Source organism: Seriola dumerili, unplaced genomic scaffold, assembly GCF_002260705.1.
Source record: "Seriola dumerili isolate Sdu_G_001 unplaced genomic scaffold, Sdu_1.0 BDQW01000088.1, whole genome shotgun sequence".
NCBI classification, from domain to species: domain Eukaryota; kingdom Metazoa; phylum Chordata; class Actinopteri; order Carangiformes; family Carangidae; genus Seriola; species Seriola dumerili.
The window spans coordinates 9,288,094-9,312,179 of NW_019174343.1; the positions used below are offsets into that span (position 1 = coordinate 9,288,094).

The 24,086-nt window shown below is 45.0% G+C and overlaps 2 protein-coding genes across 2 annotated transcripts in view; one reads left to right on the top strand and one right to left on the bottom strand.

Moving 5' to 3' along the window:
• The window catches only part of lrig1 (leucine rich repeats and immunoglobulin like domains 1), a 35,912-nt gene extending 17,969 nt beyond the window's left edge, over window positions 1-17,943 (top strand). Inside the window, exons 4-18 of the mRNA XM_022745143.1 lie at window positions 1,204-1,341; window positions 1,730-1,873; window positions 3,018-3,161; window positions 3,790-3,933; window positions 5,630-5,773; window positions 8,035-8,115; window positions 10,003-10,074; window positions 10,570-10,641; window positions 10,901-11,064; window positions 11,471-11,824; window positions 12,748-13,029; window positions 14,584-15,018; window positions 15,260-15,394; window positions 15,636-15,923; window positions 16,434-17,943. Coding sequence (XP_022600864.1) covers window positions 1,204-1,341; window positions 1,730-1,873; window positions 3,018-3,161; window positions 3,790-3,933; window positions 5,630-5,773; window positions 8,035-8,115; window positions 10,003-10,074; window positions 10,570-10,641; window positions 10,901-11,064; window positions 11,471-11,824; window positions 12,748-13,029; window positions 14,584-15,018; window positions 15,260-15,394; window positions 15,636-15,923; window positions 16,434-16,636 — 2,800 coding nt within the window. The 3' untranslated portion in view covers window positions 16,637-17,943. The remainder of the gene's footprint in view (window positions 1-1,203; window positions 1,342-1,729; window positions 1,874-3,017; window positions 3,162-3,789; window positions 3,934-5,629; window positions 5,774-8,034; window positions 8,116-10,002; window positions 10,075-10,569; window positions 10,642-10,900; window positions 11,065-11,470; window positions 11,825-12,747; window positions 13,030-14,583; window positions 15,019-15,259; window positions 15,395-15,635; window positions 15,924-16,433) is intronic.
• A 2,115-nt stretch (window positions 17,944-20,058) lies between these two features.
• Window positions 20,059-24,086, bottom strand: part of slc25a26 (solute carrier family 25 member 26) — a 55,085-nt gene continuing 51,057 nt past the window's right edge. The window contains exon 10 of the mRNA XM_022745144.1: window positions 20,059-21,513. Coding sequence (XP_022600865.1) covers window positions 21,417-21,513 — 97 coding nt within the window. The 3' untranslated portion in view covers window positions 20,059-21,416. The remainder of the gene's footprint in view (window positions 21,514-24,086) is intronic.

A 24,086-nucleotide genomic window follows, 5' to 3' on the forward strand; every position in this document is an offset into this window, starting at 1 on the left:
AGTTCTTGGCATGGCAACAACGACTTCCTGGATTCTAGTCGCCCCTGTGAGGTTGCCAGGCAACCAGCAGCGACAACTGGAAGTTGTTCTCTGTGTGTACCCACTTTTATTAATTGAATATGTACCAAATAAATATACTTGATTTGATCCCTCTCTCTTGTGTCCTCGCTCTTTTTTAAAATGTTTTTTTTAGACAAGTCGGGCAAATGAAAGTGATACTAAATGAAATTCCGGTCCCTAGTTAGCACCCAGGCATGTGTTAAATGTGTCATCCAGCAAAGGCTTTCATGTCTGCTCAGATAACACTGGCCTTCAGGCTCCTAACACACTCACATGTACATACCACACAGAGCGTTGGTGTAGAAGATGTCTGTCTGCTTTGCATATTATACTGTATACATTTGTCTCTGTGTATGTTTGCAGTAGAGCAGAGCTCTGTTTGGGTTTCCTATGTGCCCTGTGGCCTTCTATGTGTTCTGCTGACCTGAGATTTTCTGATTGTGATCACTTTGGCTGTCTGCAGTGTTTCCCACAATCCTGTTCTCCAAATTGTAGGGTAATGACTGGGACAATGTCTTTTACTTTCTTTTTCTTTACTTTAAAATAATATTTCAGTAAGTGTAGATGCTTTTGAAATAGAAAGGTAGCATGCCATCGCTCCTCTGTGTTTAGGCATAATTTATTCAGATTTTCCTGTGAAAAGAATTTTTGGTGGTTTAAATTTTGTTTTTCTGTTAGGGCAGTTGCTCCTGCTCATATGTCCTGGTTAGAATAGGACTTTGATAGTGGCTAGTCCTTCTTGAGAATCACACAGCCTCTGCTCCATTCCATAACACACTGAAGTGCTCCAAAATACCCCTTCAAGTGGCTCTGGTTGATCACAGAGGCCCCATCTATCTAATAGATTTTGCAACTAAGCTCTGTGGAGAAGCACAGGTGTCCTTGGAATTGTTTAAAGAAGTACAGCCTCTATTTGGAAGCTCTTAAAGTACACATTTTGTGGTTGATGAAGACCACTTTGTTCTGTGTACTCTTCTCTCTTTGTGCCTGAGTGGGCTTAGAGAAGCTGAGGGATTTGGAGTGTCTTCCCTCCTTGGGTGATGGGAAAAGGACACTGATGTGGACATTTCATTGGGAGAAGTTGTGGGTCTGTAAAAAGGATTGTCAACCACAATTAATGCCTTTTATGTGTGTTTTTTCCAGACATCACAATAAGATGCGGAGTATTGATGGCAGGCGGACCAGAGAGCTGGTGTCTGTGGAAACTCTGGACCTGAGCAATAATGACATCACCGAGCTACGAGGGCACTGCTTTACTGCCGGCCTCCAAATTCGAGACTTGTAAGTATGATCGAGTATTACTGTGACATATAACAAACCAGTCCTTAAAAATGTATTAACTGAAATGAAATAAATTAAGATGCTTCATTACCAGTCCATGTAGGGAAATAAGGTTTGTGCAGCAGTCAAAATTAGTAGAAAAATTAAATACAAGCAGAAACAGTATGCACAATAGTGCTGTAACTGGATATCCCTAACATTTGTATCCAAAATATCAATACCAAAGCTACACAGAGTCTATTAATGAAAGCATATGGGAGAAACTGATTACAACATGCAACAAGTATGTAAAGTAACTGAAGAGAGACAGAAACAGGGCCATTCATAAACACATGTTTGAGTATTGTTATAAATCACTGATGTCACAATGTCCTGCGTTTGTGTTCAGGTACCTGAGCAACAACAAGATCAGTGTGTTAGAGCTCGGAGCTCTAGACCATCTGGGCTCGACACTACAGGTCCTGAGACTGAGCCGAAACCGCATCAGCCAGATCCCCGTGAGAGCCTTCCAGCTTCCGAGGCTCACCCAGCTGTGAGTACCACTGGATTTCGTCAGTTTAACAACATAGTTAGTGTGCTGACAAAGTTGTGTTTTGATCTGTCAGAAGAGTTTACCCTGGAAAAACGATATAGTTTTGACATTTGTGTTTAGGCTGAAAATGAATGGGTTTCCCAGTTGTAGCCTTTGGAGACATTACAGAATTGAAAAGAATGGGTTTGAATGAGGAGGAGTTTGTAGTGTCTGTTGATTGAGCTCTGTGTGTTCAACATGTGGAATGCTATTAGTGTGAGCTATACCTCCAGGGATGGATAAGGTCTGACTAGGTAAACACGCGAGCCATATTATTGGTGATTTATTGCCTTCTTCCATATCCCCAAAGTGGTTTGTTCATTCCCCGCACTGTGCTCCATTATCTTTGTCAAACTTCCCTCCAGCGTAACAGTGAGGTCGACCCATTTGTAGATCAACGCCTCCATTCTGGAGAGTGAAGGGACTCGCGTTATGTGAGTCTCCCCCATGGCGGCTTCAGTAGTTTCCCCAGGTGCCTTTTGTTGGACAGGTGGCCCCGATGACACAGTATCTGCACATGCTAGTGGTGATGCATATTAGACACAAAAGAACCTGTGTGGATGTTTATCTTTGCCAACCTGGGGGCTTTTACAGCCTTCACACAGGCACACATACCCGATGCACTGTTACATACAAAGACATCTCAGGCTTTACATGCAGAAAACAGAATGACTGAAAATCTTATACCATATTTTCTGTTCATTCCTCCTTTTAGTATCACTGTTAATTCAAAGGTTCATAGCTTTGACCCTTGTTTAGAAGCTGGGGTCTGCGGGTATACACCGCTGGCTCTGTGCCACAGGTAGAAGGAACACCACTGAGGAATGCCTGTTAAATGAGGGGCTTATTAACGACAAAATGCTGCAGCTGAAGCGTGCAGACTACAGGAATCTTTAGTTTTGACTTCAGTATGATGGATGCTCATGTGCAGTAGAATGAGGGCAACCATTCCAAAAGAAAAGAAACAGGAATATAATGGTTTTCCTGTTTTTGAAAAATTAAGAATATTTTGGGAAAGTTTACAAAGTCTGATTAAGTGTCTCACAAGTTTTCTCCCATGATCACATTTTTAACTTGTCTGGTATTTTTCCTGTCCACCATGCAGCGAGCTGAACAGGAACCGTATTCGTCAAGTAGAGGGTCTGACCTTCCAGGGTCTGTCCAGCCTGGAGGTGCTGAAGCTGCAAAGAAACAACATCAGCAAGCTGACTGATGGGGCCTTTTGGGACCTGGCAAAGATCAAATACCTGTATGTAAAAAAAAAAAAAAAAAAAAAAAAACTGAAACACTATTGATACATAAACATAATAATACATTTACACAATCAGAAATGTGTGTAAAGTGATACTTGTGATTAATGTTTCGTCTAACGTATTACTTTACTGCCACTAAGTTCTTTTGCACAAAACATGTTGCATCAGTATCATAAAACATCTTTGATCTAACCTAATATCTCAAACTAACCACCTGATTTATGGAGTTTGGTTGTAGCACATAGCTTGGAGCAAGCACTGCCTGATAGGCTAATCCTATTTGCACCAGTTAGGGACTATTATGGGAACATTGACCAACCAAACCTCATAAGAAAAAGATCTTTTTGTGTACTTACTGGAACTTGGTCACAATCGCAACAATCACACATTTTCTAGCCAACATGCAATTTTTACGTATTACTTCAATTACACGCAAAATAACACAGTAATTGTCACAAATTGCATTGCAAGTTATCAAAAAACGCTGCTGCAGATTTTGCAATTTCAGAGCACAATAATACCCTTCAACTCCTGACATCCTGTTACATGCAAACCACTGTGTCAAGATCCCTGAATTCTCACTATAATAACACCTACATTACTCATTTTTTTTGTCCCATGCAGTCACCTGGACTACAACAGTCTGACAGAGGTGAACAGTGGCTCCCTATACGGCCTGACCTCCCTTCAGCAGCTATTCCTCAGTAACAACTCTATAGCCCGCATCAATCCTGATGGATGGAAGTTCTGCCAGAAGCTGAGGGAACTGTGAGTACCAGCATTTAAATTAGCCTGAACACCCAAACGCTAATGTCTAATGTCCTCTTGTAAAAACCGTTCAGCAGTCTGGAGTTAAAACTCTTAAAAGTGGAATGGCAACTGTTGTGGGGCAGAGTTGGAGGCAACAAAGAACATAAGTTCAGTGCAGTTCAGATTAAAAAATAAAAAATGTGTATTTAAAACTTTGTTCCAGCTGTAGAATGACATTAAGATTTAAACTCTTTAAACTTGTCATATAGCCTGAGAACCTAACACTGCCCACCCCCACCCATATCATCCAGCTACCTTCCCCAGGGTTAAATGACATTGTGCTTTAACACTCAATACGCTGCGCTATTCTCAGGATAAGCCTGTTTATCCCATAATTAGAGCTGGGCTCAACAGCACTCAAGCCCTTCGACAAGAGTTTTTGTACTAAATTCTGAAACGCAGGGGGGTTTGGCAAACCGGCGTGTAATCCTCTGACGGTTGTGTTGTGGTAATTACACTGAGGGATCGCCTTCACGGCCTTTGTCTACCGAATGAGGAATTATTATCTGAGAGTCTTTCCTGTTCTGTTGACATGACTGTCGTATTGCTGCTGTAAAGTGCTCCGCTCAGCTGAGGCGTTGCTAACTGCGAGGTAACCTGGGGAATATGTGGCGCCTATTAACAGTCAGAAAGAATAAAGAGGTTGATGGTGTTCGCGGTAGTTTGCTCTGTGTATCTCAATGCCTTTTCCTGTGTGCACGTCTTATAAATGACAGATTGCTCCCAGTGCCATCCTCGAATCGTCCTCCCAGCACTGCACCAGTCATTGGTTATATGATTTTATTATCTAGTTATGACGACCCCCATGGCTGATACAAGAGAGTGACTCGTCTTTATAAGGAGCCTGTTATTGCATTCCCAATGGGCCTGACTGAGCTGGTCATCAGGGAGAATCTCTGCACACATGACTGGTCAAGCAGACCTGAGGCCTGGCCACAGAGACAGACAGTGAGGCCCACAGAGAGGGCAATAAAATACACAATACTGCCTTTGACCACTGTTTGAAAGATACCCTTATCGGATTTACCATCATTTATAATCAGGGTTTATCAAGAGGTATTATATACATCCTATGATATAACACACTCTTTGTCTTGTTTACTAGCGGAGTATTCTTTCTCTCTATATTTCCTGAAACAAGTGATAGGGCTTGGAAATTCATTTAGTGTTCTCATCCCATTTGGATTTGGAAGCTGGATATGTTGGATATGCAAGTCATATTTTGACTTACATATCCACAGAAGACATAAGTGACAGTATATTCCCCTGGGGTTTACCACATGCTCAGGTAGGCTTATAAATGGAGGTTGTAGACATGTTAAGTTCAGACCAAGAAATTCTTTTCCTCCCTGTCAAACAGTTAGGTCCTCAGTGGAGCTCTAAGGTCTGCTAAGCCCATTCTCCATTCACATGTGAAAAAAGGCACAATGGAAAAACACATCACTGAGTGGCAAATAGACATTGAATCAGCCATGAAATATAAGTATAATGATGTCGCGAGCTGCCTCAGCATTCTGCCAACCTGTCATCTCCTTCCAGACCTCACACAGAACATTTCGCTTTCTTTCCCCTTTTTTTTCCTCTCTCTCTCTCTCCGTCTCTGTGTCTGCCTCCGTCCTCTTTACTCTGTCTCTCACTCTGTTTCTTTCTCCAGCAATCTGTCGTACAACAACTTGACTCGTCTGGATGAAGGCAGCCTGGCTGTGCTGGGGGATCTCCACACCCTTCGTCTGGGCCACAACTCCATCAGCCACATCACCGAGGGAGCCTTCAGAGGCCTCAAGTCCGTACGCGTCCTGTAAGTACACTTCCCTGCAACTGCCATTATCAAGCCCCAAATAACCCCCAACAACTAACTCATTATGGTTTTGCCCCTGTTGACGATGGGCTAAGATGTGCCACTTGGGAGCAGTGAAAGCTGAGATGTTTAATATTGGTTTGGCCTGTGTGATGTTTGATATTAAGGCTTATGTAGTACCTTCAGTCGACATTAGAAACTGGGGGTTGTTTACTTTCCAAGCCAGGTTTGATCTAATTTGCATCCATGTCTATTCATGAGGTTTTTTTAACTTTTATAAGGTTTTTGTCCATCAGTATTGTCTTGGTTTCTATAGCAACGTCTTATTTTTCGTGTCTTTTCTAACTTTGTTCCTTTTGTTTGGTTTTGTTTTGTTTGTTTTTTTTGTTGTTTTTTTTTGTCTCGGACACTGGTTTCCAACAAACTTGGATCTAAAAGTGTTCTGTGTCGTTTGCCTCCCTTGAGATCCTTCCCAGCTTTTAGAAGCCATGAATAAAGACAGGTTTCTTTTCCCACTGATCCACCTTTTGCACAAAAAAGCCCAAACAGGCCTAAAGAAAGAAAAGGAGGGAATGAAAGGGAGAAAGTCAGGGGATAAATCCAGGAGAAAAACTTGGGGGTCTTGGTTCCCAACCAAGGTCCTCTTGGCTGTGCCTCCTCCCAGTGAGAGAGCCAGAGAGGAGAGTTGTGCCAGAGCTTGCTAGACAAGCTCTCTCTCACAGCGAGGTGACAAGCCAAGGCACATAAGGCCTCTCTCTGCTGGCACATTGGGTGCTAGATAACTGACTACAGAGGGATGTAGAGGGTGGGACAGGGAGCTGAGCTTGTGACTGCTATATCTCTGCTCTTTTCTCATTCTTTTCTTTCTTGTGTTTAATTGCTCACTTTGTTTCTTTTGGCTTTTACCCTTTGAAAGCCCACTTAAAGCCTGTTTATTCCCCGTTATTCTAAGCGTGTTCTGTCATCTCCTCTTGTTATCCCCAATACGCTCACTCTCTTTGTCTTGATTCTGCATAATCTTTTCTCTCCTTGTATCACTCCTGTGCTCTGTGTCTTTGAGGCAGGCCTAATCTAATCAGTGGTCGGGAGGACAGGCATAGGCTGGGCCGTGAAAAGGAGCCGGGGGAGCTTTAATTGGGCCTGCGCTGCTGGCCGTGCTGGCATGGGGCTGGAGCCTGCATTGGGGTGTGAAAGCTCCAAACAAGCCAGCCTGCCCTCTAATTCGGCCACGGGGGTCGTTGGCTCATCGGGGCCCCCCTTCCCTGTGCCCGGTCTCCCTGCTCCATAGCCCCCACCACTGGCCTTGCTTTAACAAGGCAAAGGCCATTCACATCCAGCCAGCCAGAAAGAGTAGGAAATTGGCAGCCCCAGTCCAGTCCAACTAAGACAGCGGCCAATGGAGACTGAAAAGAACCAGAGGGGGGGATAAGAGATGCTTAGAAAAGCAAAGGGGGTGGGAGGGTGGGGGGGTGGAGCGGAGGATGCTATTGTGGAGGTGGTGGAGGGTGTGGCTGACCATCAACCTCAAAGGCCCTTCTCAAGTTTGAAAGAAAGTCTTTTAATGGTTCAGGGGGGACCTCCGATTCTGTTGTTTTTCTTTTCAATTATCATGCAGAGGGGAGGAGTAGTGGTTCCTCTGCAGCTATGACTTCACCTACAGAGGTACTTCTTTAGACCTCAGGGGGAAATGAAGTTCATTCAACAAGTGTTTGGAAACCCCCAAACACTGTAAAAGTAGGCCTTTTCTCTTTTCCTTCTTTCATTGAATCCATTCTGTCTTTGTCTGGCCACAGCCGAGCTTGGTCCTTAACCTCCTTAAGGTCATCAACTTTAGTTTGACTGTGCCATACCTGCCACCATTGGACCAACAGACCCAACTGTCTGGCCTCTGACAAGGCATTGTGTTCCCGCCAATCCGTCCACGCCGTCATGAATTATACATGTGTTTCCCTGTGCTGGGGCTTGCCTCGACACACCAACACACATGCACGCACACTCACATGCACACTCCTTCTCCACCCCTCCAAGGAAAGAATGCGCTTGGTTGGCAGAGCAGAGCGGCAGAGGGGCTCTTAAGGCCAGGTGCCGGGGATAGAGGGAGGGAGGGAGGGAGTGTGGGCGAGGGGGTAACCCGTGACTTCCAGACCAGCCTCTGCCAGGGCTGTGAAACGCATCAGCGCTGGCAAACTCTGTCCCTGCTCTCCTCCTTCCCTCCCTCCTTCCATCTCTCTTATACCCCTCTTTTCTCTCATTCTCCACAGGGAGCTGGACCATAACGACATCTCGGGCACAATAGAGGACACCAATGGGGCCTTCTCTGGATTGGAAAGCCTCAACAAGCTGTGAGTGTCTCTCCTCGCCTCTTTCTTCTTCTATTCCCTCCACCTCTCCTTCTCTACCAACCCCTCCTTTTCACCCCTCTGTTCTGGCCTGTCACTGATTCTGGGATTCTCTCTGCTGTTCTTCAAAAACAGACGCTCAGAGGAACAGGAGTGAGCTTTCTCATTTTTCTCGCATCCAAAAGTTTCCCTCCAAATCCCCACTCACCCTTCATTGCCAGCTAAGTTTAGCCAGTGCAGGTTAGTGCCACAGAGTTTGAGATATCTATCCCCTCAAAACCCCGCACATTTGCAGTGTACGACCACTCATCCTCCCCTTCTTCCTTCTTTTTTAAATTTTTTTTTACAAGGCTTGTTCATGAAACATCGAAGGTAATTTTTTTATTCCCTTCATCTTGTAGAAGCCAAGGCCAGTTTCTCTCCAGTTCAATCTGGCTTTCATCTTATGATTTCATTGTTTCACTGTAGCTTTATGGTCAGACTGGGTTCCCTTTGCAGCTAAATCAAGAAGATACAGTGTATTTTTTTGTATCTGTTCATGATTACTCAAAGATGTTTTCATCAAGGAAGCTTGAAATGTTCAATTTCAAAAGCTGGCGAGTTGAGAAATTACAGCAGACGTTGAGTTGCTGGCATTCAGTGGCAATCATCAACCTGCAGCATGAAAAGATGATGTCCAGCCAAGATGGTTCCCAGTGTGGGCACCACTGAAAGAGAAAGAACGGGAGAAAGGGCTTTTCTTCGAGCTGGCAGGGGTTCGCTCCCCAATAGGCTTATTTCTATTTCTCCTCCATGCCTCCGCTCCTCTCGTCCCCTCGTTCCCAGTCCCTGTTGTTAGGAACTGAGAGAGGGTGAAATTGAGGGCTGCATTCAGTCATCAACATCAAACGCCTCACACGCCCCGCCCTCTGACCCTGCCCCTTTTGTCACGACGTTGGCGGAAGCGGCCCGCTGCATCCCAACGCTGGCAAAGCGAGCCATGGGAAAAACCGATGCAGAAAATAGAAAGAAGAGGCAAGACTTCAAAGTGTCCACAGCACACACTGGGTTTCCTAAAAGCAGCTTGTGAATGCCATCACATGGGAGGGATGTGGGTCTTCCAGCTCTAAGCCACAGAAAATGATACGATTTCATTTTCAGGCTGCCCTCATTTGTCTTCATAGGCTCACCTTATTCCTTCACAATAAAAGTTTCAAAAATGACAAAGTAGCCCTCTTGTCATTCCTGTGACAAGACAGCCGTTTGTTTGTGTGAACATGTGGATGAGTTTGAACACTGGGGTCTTCATTGTGAACCAGCCAGCCGTGTCTCCTCTTCCTGTGAAGCGAAGGCTACAACAGGAGAGGAGCGAGGGAGGGGAGGTGGCAGCGGGGAGAGAGGGCGGAAGAAGGGATTAGGACCCCAAATCAGAGGGAACAGCAACTCGCTTGGCAGGCACAGACACACAATCACATGGGTCTCACGTATGTCGTTACAAGCTCTGCGAGGAAAAAGAACCAACACACACACACACACACACACACACACACACACACACACACACACACACACAGCACCCAGCACCCCCTGGTCATTCTATTAAATTCTAATAAAGATAAAAGTGGTCTTTGAAGAGCAGCGCAGAGCCCAGGCAGCTCCACCCCACCCCCTCCACCCAACTCAACCCCATCTACTCTCCCTCACCCTTCCTCCTGGCTAATCTCCATGCAGTTCAGATTTCCAGTACCTCAATCCCCTCAATCTTATCAGATTCAGCCTTGCTAATTGTGCGTCTCTCCCTCTCTTTTCACCCCCTCTCTCACCCCCTTCTTCCCCTCTCCCTTTCTCTCTCTTTCTCTCTCTCTTTCTCTCTCTTCATCTATCGACACCCTTCATGTTTGGAAACGGCAGGACTCTGTTTGGAAACAAGATCAAGTCGGTGGCCAAGAAAGCCTTCTCTGGCCTGGAGACCCTGGAACACCTGTGAGTATTCCACAATGCTTGGCCACCCCTCCTCTCGGCCAGGGAGAAAGAGAGAGTGAGTGAGTGTTAGGGAGAGAGGGTGGAGTGTGTGTGGAGGGAGCGGGGGGTTGCCAAAAGTAGCTGGCAAAGAGGAGGCCGCTAGCAATTTAATAGCGTCTTTGTAAAAGGAGAAGACAGGGGCTTTTGCAAGCGCCCAGCTGCTTCTCTCTCGTTAGCCTAGCACAATCTTTGGCCTTTTTTTCCTGCGTCCACACAGGAACAAAGTTATTGAGCATATGGTGAGCTCCGTAGAAGAAATGGAATTCCTATAAGCTCTTTCACAGGCCTTTGTCCAATGAGTGCAATGCAGGGAGTGATTGAAAAGCTGACATGTAGGCTCAGAGATACAGACCCAGATATGTCCACCTTGGTTAAAGAGTGTGATCCTTGCTAATGGAAGTCCATATGCAGGTGTGGCTGTAACGTGTAAAGCAATGCAATGTAATGTCCCAACAGGAACTTGGGCGAGAATGCTATTCGTTCCATCCAGCCCGATGCCTTCAGTAAGATGAAGAACCTCAAAACCCTGTGAGTTATATTGATGGATTCACACAAACACACATGATTTATGTGCACAAACCCACACATGGAGAAGCAGCCAGCAGCAGATATACACTCACACGCCTCAACTGAGATAGAAACACACTCCCACACTGCTTTTGGCATACATGCACATTCAGAAACACATATTCAGTTACAGATGCAACAGATGTGATATATACCACATGCACTTACTCCTCTCCTTTCCTCTCTTCTCCTCTCCTCCCTCTTCTCCTCTCCTCCACAGTTTCATTCAGAGCGACAGCTTCCTGTGTGACTGCCAGCTCCAGTGGCTGCCTGACTGGCTGGTGACACGTGGTTTGCAGGCCAGTGTCAATGCCACTTGTGCTCACCCGGAGAGCCTCAAGGGCACCACCATCTTCCAGGCCCCGTCCAGCAGCTTTGTGTGTGGTGAGTTGTGTGTGTGTGTGTGTGTGTGTGTGTGTAATCTGTGTTTATGTGGGCGGGTGTGTTGAGCAAGAGGCACTGGAGGCACAGATGGGCCACATTGACAGCTTGGCGCTCTTCTGTTATTTACATACTCACACATATTTGTTTGTGTGGTGTTTTTGTTAAGCTCTGCATTTACACTCCGCTAATGGATTCATAAGTGTGTTTTATTTTCCTCGTTGTCATCCATGTATGCATAGCAAGCAGACACCCACTGAGAGACATTTGTGATGTTTGACATTGGACCACACATATGATTTATGCTTGATGCATGACTTATCACTCAACTGTCCTTACTCTGGGCTTCTTTTCTTCTTTTTCCCCATCCGGTACCTTCCACTTCTGCTTTTCCATCAATCACCTTCAGACGACCTTCCCAAGCCCCAGATCACAGCACAACCAGAAACCACAGTGACAGTCCTTGGTAGCGATGTGCGTCTCACCTGTACGGCCGCGAGCAGCAGCTCATCCCCCATGACCTTCGCATGGCGCAAGGACCAGGAACTGCTTCGACACGCTGAGACAGAGAACTACGCTCACGTACAAGCTCACCACCAAGGCACAACACCTGATGTGCCTGCTGCAAATGGAGGCGTGATGGAGTACACCACTATCCTGCACCTGCGGCATGTCACCTTCGCACACGAGGGCCGTTACCAGTGCATCATCACCAACCACTTTGGCTCCACCTACTCCAGCAAAGCCCGCCTCATCGTCAATGGTAGGTTGTTGTTGTTGGGCTGAAATTGTTCACCAGATGTTCAGTGAAGGACAAATGTATTAGCCTCTTAGTTAAGACTGATGATATTATTATTACTCTATTAAAGGAAGAGTTGAGTCATTGTGGTTGTAAAAAGTGTGATAGTAATTAAAATGTGAGGAAAATAAAAGATCATCTGTCAAGACAAGATAGATAGAAAAACACATGCCACTCCAGCATCTGTGTTGACGTGTGTGATCACATCATTTCTGCAAAATAAAATGCCTGTTTATATTATACTGACCAGAGTTTCAATTGTCCCGTTTGACAGAGGCATGATTGAGATAAGTGGCCATGCTGAGTTCTTCTCTTTCGCTTGAATAAAGTCTTCTCTCTCTCACTCAGCCTCCATCTCCTCCAGGATGGTATTCGGAACAAATTGATTTAGGTGCATGTCAGCGCTAACAGGGGCCATCTCCTCTGCACTCAGTCATTCTGCTTTCCTGCAAATGGAGAGTATTTATCTAAAGCTTGGTTCCCTGCCGAAGTCTGCATCAGCCCTCTAGCTTGTTCTTTACTCTCACTTCTGACAGAATCATTTCTCTGCCTGTTGTCTTGGCGTACAAACAGACGTTTCCCATAGAGGTCAGAGACATTGGTTTCTGACCGGAAGTTCTCTGGTTTGAATGTCAGCACCAGCTGGAAAAATGTAGTTGGAAGACGTGAATGAGTAATGCTCTGTAATCCTCAACAACTGTTGTCAAGGTTCTGTACCCAAGACTCCTAGCAGAGCTGCTCACAGGTGTGAAAGTGTAAAACTGTATGACTGTCAATTAGGAAATCTGAACGAATGAACAAAGTGGATAGTCGACTTCCTTGGAATATATAAAGGTGCTGTTTTGGTCGACCCATACTGATGGAATTGGTGTCTTTTTCATCCACAGTTCTTCCATCCTTTGTGAAGACTCCCAAGGACAGCACCATCAGGACGGGCCACAAAGCCAGGCTGGAGTGTGCTGCTGAGGGCCACCCGGCACCTCAGATCGCCTGGCAGAAGGACGGAGGCACAGACTTCCCTGCAGCCCGTGAGCGGCGAATGCACGTCATGCCTGATGACGACGTGTTCTTCATCATGGATGTCAAGCCGGAAGACATGGGCGTGTACAGCTGCACTGCTAAAAACACAGCGGGCACAATTTCTGCCAACGCCACCCTCACTGTGCTCGGTAAGAGCTGCGATATTTCTATCTTGTAATTTATGTGAGCTAATATTGTCCCATTTTTGACTCGTGTTCAGTGTGACATAGTGTTGATCATATTCCCACAACCCTAAAAATGAGTTGTACACTTGTAAATAGCTCTGCGCTCAGTTGGGAATTGGTCAGTCCGAGGCTACAGAATGAGAGGCTTTATATTTTTCTTTTTTCGGCAGCTGTGGCCTTGCTGCAGGTCAGGGGCCAGAGGTCACAGTTGGGGGTCAAAGGGGGATGGTGGGGGAGCAAGAGGGACTCATAGAGGGGTGTTTGTTAGGCATTCCCACCCCCCTATCCTCTCTTGGTGGGAGGGACAGTCATGGCTGCTTCACTGCAGGCCTGAGTGCTCCCAGTTTATTGGCTGTTTTACACTGTTAAATCAAACAAAACAGAGCTGCTCTCCTATAACCATCTCAGCACATAGATCATCTTTGTCCTTTGTCTTTGAACTGAGCATAGCAGTCCCTTGTTGGACAGAGCTAAAAAAAAAAAAAAGTGTGTGTGGGGTGGGGGGGGGTGATTCTTTGCTTTGTTACAAGTCTGAAATTTCCCCTAAAGAGCTCACAAGCAACAGTGTCTATGTTTAACATGAGCAGACTGGTGTAGTTGGTATTTCAGCCACAAATTTGCATTTTGTGCAACTTGTTAGACTGCACAGCAGTTCAAGCTGAGTGCTAATCCACTCAACAATGTAGAATATTGAAGCAAGTGACTTTGCCTCTGCACAGAATCTGTGATGTTTGGGTTTGAGAGACAGAGGAGTAGGGGGGTGGGTGACTGGAGTCGAGGGGCCCCTGTCTGGAAAAGAGTGGCGGGGGAGAAAAATGGGAGCCAAAGAAGACCTGGAATGGTTAGAGTGTGTGTGGGGGAAGGTAGGAAAGTGGGATTTAGAGAAAAGAAAGATGGGAGGAGGGTGGTAGAGAGAGGGGGATTGATGGAGAGGGAGAAAGTATTGATAGAAGAGTGAAGGGCGACTGAAGTGGGTTAAGTGAGATCTCTTAATCTGTGTATGTCCCACTGTGAGGGGAAGTGCTCAGACTGAGAGGAGAGGCCTACCTACACACAAACACACACACACACACACACATAGCTCAACGTGCTCCATTCAGCAGAATGTGAAGTTGCCGGGGAAACAGTGAAAACATGGTTTTGAAGAGGATTCCGTCCCGAGACATATCTTGTTGGTGTGTCATAATGTCAAAATGAAAATAGATGAATTTGTCAGCATTACAGATCTGACCTCAGATGCATAAATATGGTTGTTAGATGAGACCGTCATTATGAGATGAGCTTTCAGTGGCTGGATATCAAACACAGAACATCACTTTGTGCTCAGGCTATCTAGCTGAATCACCATGGTCCCACAGTCTGTAACAGAGACTGTGAACAAAGCAGAAACCTGAGAACAGAAATCTAAAACTTTGATGCCATAGAATAACAATAGAATAATGAAAAAAACAGAGACCTCAGGGATCCTGCAGTCTCCAAGCTTTAGATGAGAACTATATCTCTCCCGTCCTGCTACAGAAACCCCCCATCTAGCCCAGGACCTGGAGGATCGCAGCGTAGTAGTCGGGGACACGGTGGCTCTACAGTGCAAGGCCCTGGGCAGTCCACCACCCCGCATCACTTGGCTGCGCAACGACCAGCCCCTGCGCCCCTCCGACAGACACCACTTCACCCCGGGGAACCAGCTGCTGGTCATCGGATCCGCCTCGCTGGAGGACGCCGGTCGCTACACCTGCCTCATGTCCAACACACTGGGCACGGAGCGCGCTCACAGCCAGCTGGTGGTGACGCAGCGCAGAAGCCCCTGCACCTCACCGCCGGGCCCCAGCACGGTCACTATAGGGATCATCGTCATCGCCGTGGTGACGAGTATCGTGGTAACATCACTGGTGTGGGTATGCATCATCTACCAGACAAGGAAGAAGAGTGAGGAGTGCAGTGTCACCAACACAGGTGAGCTTCGATCGGTTCTGTGTGGTTATAAAGGGTAAAAATCCACAATATCAGAACCCACAATATTCAATTTATTATCAATATCATAGAAGGGAAAACATTTTACACAAGGTAAAGCTGTGAATCTTTAAAATGACTTGAGAGAAGAATCAACATTCAAAATAGTTACATAAATAATACATTTTCATCAGCACTCCTGGTTGTAATGTCATGTGTTCCATTCTTTTCGTCTCTTTCCCAGATGAGACCATAGTTCCTCCAGATGTGCCCAGTTACCTCTCCTCCCAGGGCACTCTGTCCGAGCGGCAGGATGTGTGTATCCGCGTGGAGGCCGGCGGTGGACCTCAGCCCAACGGACACATCGTAGACACCACAGGTAGCTGACAGTTGAATCTGCTCGGTCTTCCAAATGTTTGTGCTCCCCAGCAGTTTCTCCCACTTCCCATGAGCGAAGTTGGTGTGTTGCATAATGGTGAAAGGAGGACCGTTGTCTGTGAAGGCCTGCTCTGCATCAGAGATAATTACTGCAGACACCCAGACCACAGTGTTGATATACAGTTGTTGATTTTCTGCCTCCGATTCATTTATTTTCTCTCTCTCTCTCTCTCTGCCTGCAGGTTATGACGGTGCAGTAGTGTGTACAGATTGTATGGAGAACAGCAGCAGCTACTCCAAAGATCCCGACTACCTGACACACAGCTTCGGCCCTGTTGGAGGCATGGAGTATCAGCAGCACTCTGTTCCCCCGCCTTACTCTCACTTTCACCCAGTGGAGCATCACGAACCAGCGTCACACACAACCCTGCTCTGCAATGGGACACCCAACGGGATCCGGAAGGACATTCAGGGATCCACGTTTCCAAAAAACCACAATACGTTACAAGGGAACCAACAGGATAGAAAAGGTGAGACGATCAGAGAGAGTTCAAACGCCAACAGCCTTATCCCATAAACAAAGACAGTAATAAAGTAATAAATCCTAAATCTTAGTTTTTCTATCAGGTGATACCATGCGAAACTATCAGCATATGAGGAACTCTTATCAAGACAAATTTCTTTGAACCTGATTGTTGATAGATTGGCTCCTACCAGCATTTGACAGTGTATCATAGTTGCATGCCCAGAGCCCCTCAGGATATGTCTCTAAAACCACTGCAAAGCACCACTGAGTTCTCTCTGCTGCCAAACTCCTGCAGTTGCACGTCAGGGCCTGTTCTGGGATTCAGCTTCTTTTGCGAGGAGTAATACCACAGGAATTGGCCTTCAAATACCAATTCTCACCTCCACATGTCAACGCAGCCCTGTACACACATTCCACTGCCTCTATATCCTATAGCGAAATGTATATTTGTCTACATACATGTCACGTCATTGACTTTGCCTGTTTCTAACTCCTTCTGTTCTGTGTTCATCAGCGAGCAGAGCGGGACAGACGCTGGCGTGCTCGCCACCACAGGAAGAGTCCTTCCACAAGCCGGTGAAGCTGGCCGGCGTGACGAGCCACGGCCTCTCCGACACTGACTGTGAGCCTGAGCTCAGACAGACTCTGTTGTCTAATGGACACACCCTTAGAGCCTCTCAGAATGAGAGCACCCCCCTAAGGAGAGCCAGCGACTAGCAGTCGCTGCATCCAGCCCAAAACGTGGACTCGCAATAGATGAGTGGACTTTCTCTTTTTTTTTCTTTTTTTTTTTTTGCACTGGGAAATAAACTGCTACCTCATATCGAGGCAATCGATCCTGAGCCTCCTGGATGTCGACTGACTTGGAGCGCCGGGAGGGGAAAAAACGCAGGGGACATCCGGAGTTTGAAGGTGGAGCTTGTGTGGGTGGCGTCCCATCTGAGCGTATGAGCTGTACATAGTTAAAACCTTCCCTTGGGAGGTGACCAATAAAAATTCTAGCTCCAAAAAATGTGACTTGCATTTGAAGCATGTAAATGTAGGGAATCTTGTACAGTGTATGTATGTGCAGGGGCAAAAAAGAGAAATATACCTTTGGACATTTGACTGTACATAAGAGTTTTCTTATATTATATATTATATAACTTTTACAAAAGAGTATTTGAATTTATGTGCATGACAAAGAAAGGAGTGATGGTATTTTTATTTTTCTTCAAAAAAAAACTGTCTTTTCAGCTTTTACCAACATTCAGCTGCGGTGCCTTATTGCATGATCAAAGAAAACTCAACTTGTAATAGCATATATCAAGAGACCTTTGTCAGAGATACTGGTACACTCTTTATAGCAAACAAAACAAAACACTTGATTGCACTTGAATTTTTCTTTTTTTTTTTTTTTCTTTCTTTTTTTTGACAAACGCTGCCAACCATGGCCTTACAGAAACACAATTCACACTTGTTATTGTATGAAGGAAGAGCTTTGATGTAAATTATTTTGGTACGTCAGATGGTTCAAGGGGGGATATTTGTGGGCGGTCAGTTAAAGCACTTTTATACTCACTTCATAAACAAGCCGATTGTGTACATGATATCTGCCAATAGGAATGCAGGAACCTCCTCTGCACGAGGAGACATTCCACTTATTTTGACACGGTAAACTTGACAGTACATACTGTAACATTAAGGCTCTTCCACCTGTTTCACAATATAAATGTTACTGCAAAGCTGCTCTGAGTTCGTTGGGAGAAAATCTTCTTCTCTTAGGTTCTTTATCTGTCCAGGAAAGTGACTTTGGCACAAGTTTGCAACCAAATGTGGACAAACATCAGCCGTCAGCTGTAACTTGGAGCTGTAGTTGTATCTTATGAAGCTGTAAAAGCTAGTAATGATCTCTTAGTGTGGACACAGGACAGCTGTCATGAAATCTCCAGTTATATGTGCACTCAGGCACTGACATGTTATTGGCCCAATGCTTAATGAAATAATTCTTATGCTTTGGATTTATAAAAAAAAAAAAAAAAAAAGATGGAGAATCAGGGAGAATGATGTTGTATTGTGTCATGATGTTACTGCTGTAATATGCCTCAAGATCCAGCGATGATGTGCATTCAGAAGCAAATGGCCAGTATTCCACCTCTGTCACACCACCACCACCACATTGTAACAGAAAACTTTCTCAGCATCACTACAGTTGAATAATGTTTCATGCTTGAGGTAACTAAAGGTGCGGCTCGATGCTGTGAACAGTGGGAAAGCTTGTGAAATGTGCTCTAACCAAACTTGGAGGAATAATGCAGTCAGATGCTCCCCGAACTGTCACAGTCCCTGCATACCCTGGCTCTGAAATCAGTCAGAGTAGTTACAGTGTCTAATGTGTTTCCCCCACTGTGCCCTTGTCTGAACTATGTTCTGTTAACCAGTGGCCTTATCAAGGTAAGCTGGAGGACAAGCTCCTCTGGTTACACCTGATAGCACCTATCAGAGATGATTTTCCAGCAAGACCAATCAGAGAGCCCTGGTGGAAAATCAATTCCAGTGTAGTAGGTAAAAGGGACAAGAGGGAGTCGGGTGCAGGTCGTGTTCTGAGTAATTTATTGAAACAAACTGTCCCAAACCGTTGTACCAATGTCAAAGCTGCAAACAGTGAAGTGTCTAACATGGCATTGAAGTGTCTAATAAAAATCACATTTTGCTATTATTCCAAGTGTTTCCTCTGTGTCTCCGCCTGAATCAACACTTGAAAGGAAAGGATGTTTTGTGTGACAACCGTATCACAAACAGCTGAGTTAGCATTTAGCGCCGCTCACATGTCACAGTGGTTATGGAGAAGTCATCAATTCAAATGGAGCATGCACAAGGACATGAAACCCAGAGACCTTGATCTTCAAAGCAGTCAAGTAGCTTGCGCCTGGACCACTAACACACGAACACACACACACACACACACAGAGAGCTAATCTTCCAACCAGGAATGTCTCCTGGCTCCCTGAAGCTCCAAAGACAGCAGGCATATTTTTTCCTTCTGTGGGCTGTTTAAAATATTTGCTATTGAGTCAGGGCTGACTGAGGGTCAGTGGCTGGCCAGAATGTGCATTCCAGATGGATGTTTGTCACCAGATGATTGACATGCCCCCGGCCGTGGCCTCCACCAATCACACACCGACCATTGTTGTCCAACAGCCTAGTGACAAGCAGCATGACAAACACTCCCACCTGTGAGGCCATCCGTCTCCCTCTGCCCCCACCAGGATTTACCAAGTCTTCAGCGTACCTCTGTACTGACTGCTGAAGGACAACACTGAGGTGATTCACTGGAAAAGAGAAGGGAAAACACTGATACTGAGGCTAAATATTCCTGCATATGTCATTAAGATGATCCTTCTTCCGTCTGACGTAGAGGAGTAATTTGTTCATCTTGTAATAAGTTATCTTGAATAACTCTAGTTCTTTTTTTTTGTTTGTTTAAAAAAAAAAAGGAACATGCATGGAAAGTGGAGACCAGTGGGATTCAGCTGGTGCAGAGGGAATCCTCTTACACATCCTAACCATTAAATGAATCAAAGAAATCCACTGATTCACTGCACCATAGTACATTTAATTCCAGCCTCTGCTGCACAACAGACCAGTGCACTTACACAATTATCAATCATCTTTCTTTTCCCCACAGAATCCTATCGTTTCCTGTGTAAGTGCAGCTGTAATTACATCTGTAGTTCATGTAGCATCATAACTACTTACTTTAATGGTCAGTTAACACGTCACAACAAACTTGCCTGTCCTTGATAGATTTGGTTTTAGGCCTCGGTGGCAGATACTGTATCCTACAACCTTGGCGAACAAAATCTGAACCATGTGCATGGCTCGATGCCATTAAGTGTAAGTGGGATGGTATGCTTTTTTTTTTTTTTTTTTTTATAGTTTTAGTGAACTGATCCTTTAAGAATTACACGCTTCTTTAAAAATATACGAGCTATTCCCAGTAATCCCAACTAATCTGTATGACTTCAATCATTTCCCCAATTTTAGAAATGGTGTCAAATACAGTATTGGCTGTTGAATAAATAATAAGTGTATGCAAATGATATTTATACTTACAACTACAATAAAAACAGATTTTTATTCATTTAATTACAATCTGACAAACCTAGGACCTATTACAATTAAACAGCACATTTAATAGTTTCACCAGCTGCTTAACAGAAACTTTTACTCGTTTACTCTGCTTCATAGTATCAGTGCTTTTTCATTCTAACCCTGTTCTTTATGGAATATTTGTACATTTTGGACAATACACTTATTTACTTTAGTTACACGAGAGGATCGATGTCACTCTCGTTTATATCTGCTAAATATTAAGCCTTTGTTTAATGCATACATAAACACAGGGGTTCTGTATGAGACTATTATTTTTAGGAAAAACGTACTTCTTGAAGGTCACTGTGTTAATGAGGGAGCTTCAGAAAGAGCCAGGTTAGCTGTTTCCCCGTTTTCAGTGTCCATGCTAAGCTAAGTTAGCCGACAGCTGGTGGTAGCTTTATCGATCTCATCTCTCAGATTACAGTTTAAAGTTAATTCTCAACCATGAACGTATAACTTTTTGTGATAACAACATCCCTTACTGTAGGTTCTCTCGTTGCTCTACTGGAAATCAACAACAGTATCTGAATCTGGATCAATGTAACTTTGAATAAACCTGCATTTTTACAGGTTTGAGATTAAGGAAGTGCACCTTACAAAAAAGTCGCCATCTTAATTGATCTTTTCCAATCACCTAATAACAATATTTCATAATAAAGACGGCAGATATACCCCAAACTGTAAGACACAGGCTGGTGCAGGACACCTGGGGGCTCTTAATAAAACAAAGGCCTTGTTAATTTAACAAAGTGGTTTATTGTTGGAGGCATCTTAAGTATGAATTTAAAGCTCTTGCAGATGGATGAGCTCAGTTGTGCTCCAGCGGGAATGTAACAATGCTAAGATATTACTGTGTCTCCCCGGTGGATCTTTAACACAGGTGGCTTGGCTTAATGGAGAGAAGAAAATATGGATAAAACACTAAAATAATCATGAAACAATGTAGAGAAGGCAGCCCACAGGGAACCAAAGGAATCACCACACCTCACTCAAAGTAGAAGAAGAGACAGTCTTTAAAAACCATAACTCGTTCATTCACACACACATTAAACAGTAAAGATGCTTCACTGCTCGTCTTGTCTTGTGTGGCTCCGTTTCGCCGAGCCACTGGTGCTGCTCAACAAGTGGGACTGCGGCTGTTACACTCAATCTGCAGGGCAGCGATGAGCAGGAATGCTGGGTAATGGGATCAAGCTTGCGGACGGCTCTTCTCCCCGAGCACCAGGTGATCCTTGCTTCTCGGGGGCCCTGCAGCATGGAAGTGCAGGGGGGCCCTCAGGGTGCTACTTCCTGGAGATGCTATCCCTGCCACTCTCTTGCACCAGGTCTGGGCTCAGGACGGTCACGAGAGGATGTGGTGCTATAGCAAAGTGCGGCGGACCTTTTCATAGGTTCCCAGGAAGATGAAACCGCCAACGCTGATGAAGGTCATCCTCGGTATGCTGCCTGCAAACAGACTGTGGAAAAAGAAGGAAAGAAGAAGACATGTTTTAAATTAAGAATTTTAAATAGTTCAGAGAAATGTAAGTGCAGTAATATTTGCGAGAACTTGCAATTTTACCAAGCAACCTCTACAGTAGCCCTCTGCAAGAAAATATTATTTATTTATTTATTTATTTGTTATTTGGTTGATTGATCTATTGATTTAGGGATAATTAATCACCAGCCATTTTGATAATAGATAACAACTGAGAATCATTTAAGCTGGTTCCAGCTTCTAAAATGTGAGGATCTGCTGATTTTATATGACTGGAAACAGAACAGCTTTGGGTTTTGGACTGCTGTTCGGCACTGACATGCTTCATGTACACTGCGATCGATTCGCCAGGTCTGTTTCCATTACACTTTGTCGCCGTTTGCTTTTATCGATACACCGACTTTTCCACCTCAGCCAAGTGTGAGGACGTTTTTGCAATATGTTGTTTTCTTTTTTCTAATCTTTGACATTTCCACTCAAGTTGTTCTGGGTGCAAATTGAAACTGTGCATAAAAACAGGTGGAAACACACTTAATGACTTAACCAAAAAGAAAACACACAAATCTCGGCCATCCTTTTGCCCTATTGGTTAAAAAGCATACCATATACATTGAATGTCATGCAGTGTCCAGGTTTGAATTCAATTTCTGTTCTCTCTCCGGACTTGTTTCCTGTTAACTGTCCACTACCAAAATAAAGGCAAAATTCCCCCAAAAACAGTAACAAAATAAAGGGAAAATAAGAGACAGTGATTTGATCAGTTTCAGTGACTTCAGAACAGCTTGCAGAAGATAACGCCTCGGCTTCTTGTGGTTTAAGAGCTCGGGCTTGTTTTAACACATATCAGGAAAGACTAAACTTTCTAAAAGTCCCCAGTTGAAAAATGTAGCAACAAACCCTCAAAATCTACACTCTAAAGCCGAGCACATTAAGAGTTTATTTCCACTGCCGGTGTAAAAACAAGCAGAGAAGCTCTGTGCAAGGACGAGTGCTACTTCCAATCATACACATCTCAGTGTAGTCCTCGCTAAGCACAAAGAGAAAACAAATATGTCCACACAAGAGGTGACACGAAAGAAGATTAATAGCACAACAGGAATAAAGCTGAATGTGGAAGCATGTTATTTTTCCCACAGCACAATCCTCTCCAGTGAATTAAACCTAATCCCACTGTATCTACCACATACAGTGCGTTACATTTTTCACGGCATGTTGGGAATTTCTCAGCTTTACCACATGCACACACCCGAACTTCATTTCAAGGAAGCGCTACAGGACGAAGTAGAAGTAGTTTTTTTTTTTTTTTGTACTTGGAAAATTCTTCCCCAAAGTTTTTATTAAGAAATGCTGTGAACAGAGCTGAGGGCAGCGCAGACTCTATCATGTATCACTCCGCTGATCGAAAGTATCTGCGAGTGATTTACGGCAACTTCTCGGAAGCAGGGCCAGCTCGCGCTCGGGGGCACAGGGTCCATGGGAGGGGGCCAAACATGAAGCCAAGTTAGAGCGACTGAGCCCCAACAAGAAGCTGTTGACGTTGCAGGGGTCAGAGGATGTGATGGGACATGAGAGAGCACCCATCTCCCAAGAACACCCCCCGCCCCCACACACACACACACAGCTGTTTTTAGGATTAGGCTTCAAGCCCCCACCCTGAGGGCTCCCCGGAGCTCCCACCCCCCTCTCTCTCTCTTTCTCTCTCTCCGTGCATGACTGATGGCCAGATGACATCCACACATGTCCCTCTGCTGTCCATCCATCCATTTCTCTCAGTCTCCCCGTCCAGCGACGGCCCCCTCAGCTGGCTCAGTTGTTCGGGGATTTCTCCTCCGTCTCCTTTTCTTGCTGCGTCATCCACTTCTCAGACACGTGCTCACTTTGTGCCGTCTGTTCATATGCATTTTCGTGTGTGTGTCTCTCTCTCTCTCTCTCTTTTTATTTTCCCATTTCTCTCCCCGTCTCTCTTTCTCACCGTGTACTTGCCTACCAACACCTTCCGTCTGCCAAAACGCCCCCACGCTCACATGGTCTGGACCCATCCAAGCCAGATGTAATGGATGAAGAGTATTGTGTGTTTGTGTGCCTGTATGTGTGTGTGTGTGTGTGTGTGTGTGTGTGTGTGTGTGTGTGTGCGAGTGAAGAGAAAGTACGTAAAACTGTCTACGCACACAAAATGTCTGTCTGCATTCATCATCTGTGTGGGTTTGTGTGTTCTACTCCTGTTTCTGTCCATTTTAACTTTTACAAGCCTTTTGAAATATTGGAAGTATTCTCCTGCTCTGTTGGTCCATCACTCCGGTCCAGATTGAAACATCTCAGCAGCTACAAACTACAGTCGACTGCCATGAGATTTTATATGGACATTTTCGCTGCCCAGATAATCAATCCTGCTGACTTTGCTGATCCCAGCAGCTCACAGATTTCACATGTCCAGTAAAATATCTCAACACAATCTAGACGGACTGGCACAAAACTTTGTACAAACTTTCGTGGTCCAAAGACGGTGAATCCTGAAGACGTTGGTCATCCCCTGACTCCTGCTCTTGCATCGAA